The 2,686-nt window shown below is 42.1% G+C and overlaps 1 protein-coding gene across 1 annotated transcript; it reads left to right on the top strand.

Moving 5' to 3' along the window:
* Positions 1-865: 865 nt before the first annotated feature.
* Positions 866-2,338, top strand: LOC115765676. The gene is made up of 4 exons (XM_030709336.1): positions 866-896; positions 954-1,478; positions 1,529-1,871; positions 1,926-2,338. The coding sequence occupies exons 1-4, from the start codon at positions 893-895 to the stop codon at positions 2,257-2,259; spliced, it is 1,206 nt and encodes a 401-aa protein (XP_030565196.1). The 5' UTR covers positions 866-892; the 3' UTR covers positions 2,260-2,338.
* Positions 2,339-2,686: the final 348 nt, after the last annotated feature.

Here is a 2,686-nt window from a genome sequence, read left to right as displayed (position 1 = left end):
TCAGCTGCGGCATTTTTCTTTTAGTATTTTTCCTTGCGCTCGTTTTTCGTGGCGGCTTCCACTTTTGTATTCTTTGTTTAGCATTTTCATTTTTTTTGGAAGCGAGCGCAGCGCTTATATTTTTATGGTAGCGTATAGTATGGCATATATACTATATGTGAGATATGCAGTTGGTGGCTGGGTCGGGTTTTGGCCATAGAGAGGACGTACTGAGAATGCTTTGTGCGCTGTGCTGGCACTTTCAAGGATCTGCTGCAGGTGCTCAAAAAGCTGCCGCTGCCTGCCTTTCTTGCCAGGAAGTTATGCACATATTTAAATTAAGTGCACTGAAATATATATACGTATATATATAATCACCTATGCAAATATGTGTAAATGTATACATACAGATAAAGCTAGAAGCATAAATAAGTAATAGCTCCAAGCGCAACACTAAAGTGTTATTAGTCGTTTAATGGAAATAAGCACCCACTACACACATAAGCCTTACAATTGTTGCCAGTATTGCGTTCTACATTGTGGCTCGGCCATTTTTTGTTGTGGATTTCAATAATGTTAAGCCTTTTGTTAACAAAAAAAATTAATAAGAGAGTAAGTGATAGGAAGCTGAAATTTTCATATTGGATTGAAAGTAAGCACTTAGTTTCATACACCAAACCATGGTGTCTACTAATTTATTAAGAGCAGAACAAGTATAAAAGTGTCTGTTGGATGCTACCGACTGCACAGTACTCTGTTTATAGTGTAGGTACATGCAATGAAGCCTTAAAGCAGCGTTTTCGAAGTAATATGTTTTAATCTTATAAACTTGATGCTACTGTCAGCTGCCAAATAAAATATATTTATAATAATATAATACAAAGAAATTAAAAAGAAAAGTAAACTATACAAAATGGGCAAGTTGCGATTTCAATTTGATTTTTTATAACTATTAATGCTTACAAATTACTTAGATTCTCAATTGGAACCAAACAAGTACCCAAAACACGGCCACAATCTCATCACCACTCGAAGCGGTCGAGTTGTGCGTTCACCTGCGCAGATAGATCGTGAGCATTGCAGGGAGCAATGTGTGGGCGAGTGGACGCTTGATAACATGGGATGTGGGAGTAGTCAAAAAGACCAGACGAGATCTCGTTTGCTCATCTATCTAGATTTAAGTGAGCCTGCGGCCATTGTACACTGTGAACCAGCAGCTGCAGCTGTAGTTGATGAAGATGTTGAGCTGAGAAGAGGCCTGGATAAGTTTCTGGTGCTATTTAAATTGCTGAAGCAGAAACTATTTGAAGACAATGTGCTGCGCATCAATGCCAACTACTTTGAGCAGCAAACGCCGCAGCAGCTCAAGGAGCCCATCGAACTGAGCGCCCTGCCCAGCGAGGCGAAACGAGCCCGTATTTGCTGCTGGCACAAGAGGCTGGTGCAACAAATCCAGGAGCAGCAGCTGTACTTCTATAGCTTCCTGAGCTCGCTAAGTCGTAAGTAGCTTGTTAATCTGCATTCGGCTTAGCTTTGATTATCTCTGTAGCGGACACGCCTCTTGCCCTGTGTCATCCGTTTGCGCTCAGCTATCGCCAGGAGAGCTTTGACAGCTGTAAAGCGCGATTGGCCAAGTCTTTGTTTAGCCTGTTTAACCACGTGATTTTCTATTGTGGCCTGCGGCAGTGCATCGAGTGGCAGCAAAACAAGAAGCAGCCCAGTAGCTGTGTCCTGAGCCTTGCGTCTGACAGGCAGCGTCGCGCGCGCTACCAGCTCTCGGCAAATATTCGAGAGTCCAGCATGCTTATTGAGACGCTGCTTCATCAGATGTGCCACGCGGCTGCCTATGTATACAATGGCGAAACTGCACATGGCCACAACACGCAGAAGTGGTAAGTGCAACAGTTGTATCACATCCTGATCCGCTGCAGCGAACATTCACGCAGGGCCTGTCGCGCCAAGTTCTTGCTGCCGCAGCTGCCTCTGCTAGTTGAATGCGCAGCTAGCTACAAGTACAGCTGCGTCCTGTGCCGCCGCAGCTCCTATGGCAACATGCGGTTTCAGGGCAAGCTAAAGCTGCTGCGCTGCTACCACTGCCAATTCGAGCTTGTCGTGAGTGCCTGCAGCGCTGACACTACACACGGGGTGCCGCTTAGCGAACAGCAGGAGACGTCCTACATGATCTTCCTACGCGCCCACTACTTGAAGTGTGAACAGACCGGGCACAGCTCCAAGATGCGCGCACTCAATGCCGCGTACTTCCAACTGTATAAACTGTAAAGGACCATGGAATTCATGATTTTCATAAACCTATATATTTTATTTTATTTATTTAAATGCATAAGTGTATTAAATATTTGCATTCTTAAATCGGATAACAATTCAGTTCGCAATAATCAGCGGAAAATAACTCAATTCGTATTACATTTTCATTTAAGAAAATAATTCGTAAAATTCTCTTGTTTAAGTTAGATCAGGTTTTTACTCCCACGAAAATTGAAAAAAATGTGACAAGCCAAAGTATGAAATTCTTTTCATGAGCAAGGAAAACGAATTTAACGAATTTTTTTTTATATATTTAGCTTTGCCCCAATTGCTTATTTTCATAAATGTATTATTTTTGGGTAAGTTATTTTTAGGCAAATGTCAACGGAAAGTTTTAGTTCAAATAAAATTGACTATTACCAGTTCAGCACAAAATTAATTA

This window comes from Drosophila novamexicana, unplaced genomic scaffold (genome assembly GCF_003285875.2).
Source record: "Drosophila novamexicana strain 15010-1031.04,08,12 unplaced genomic scaffold, DnovRS2.1 tig00000986-arrow-arrow-pilon, whole genome shotgun sequence".
Lineage (NCBI taxonomy): Eukaryota > Metazoa > Arthropoda > Insecta > Diptera > Drosophilidae > Drosophila > Drosophila novamexicana.
Note: the sequence above shows the minus strand (reverse complement) of the source record. Positions and strands in the feature narration are given on the sequence as shown.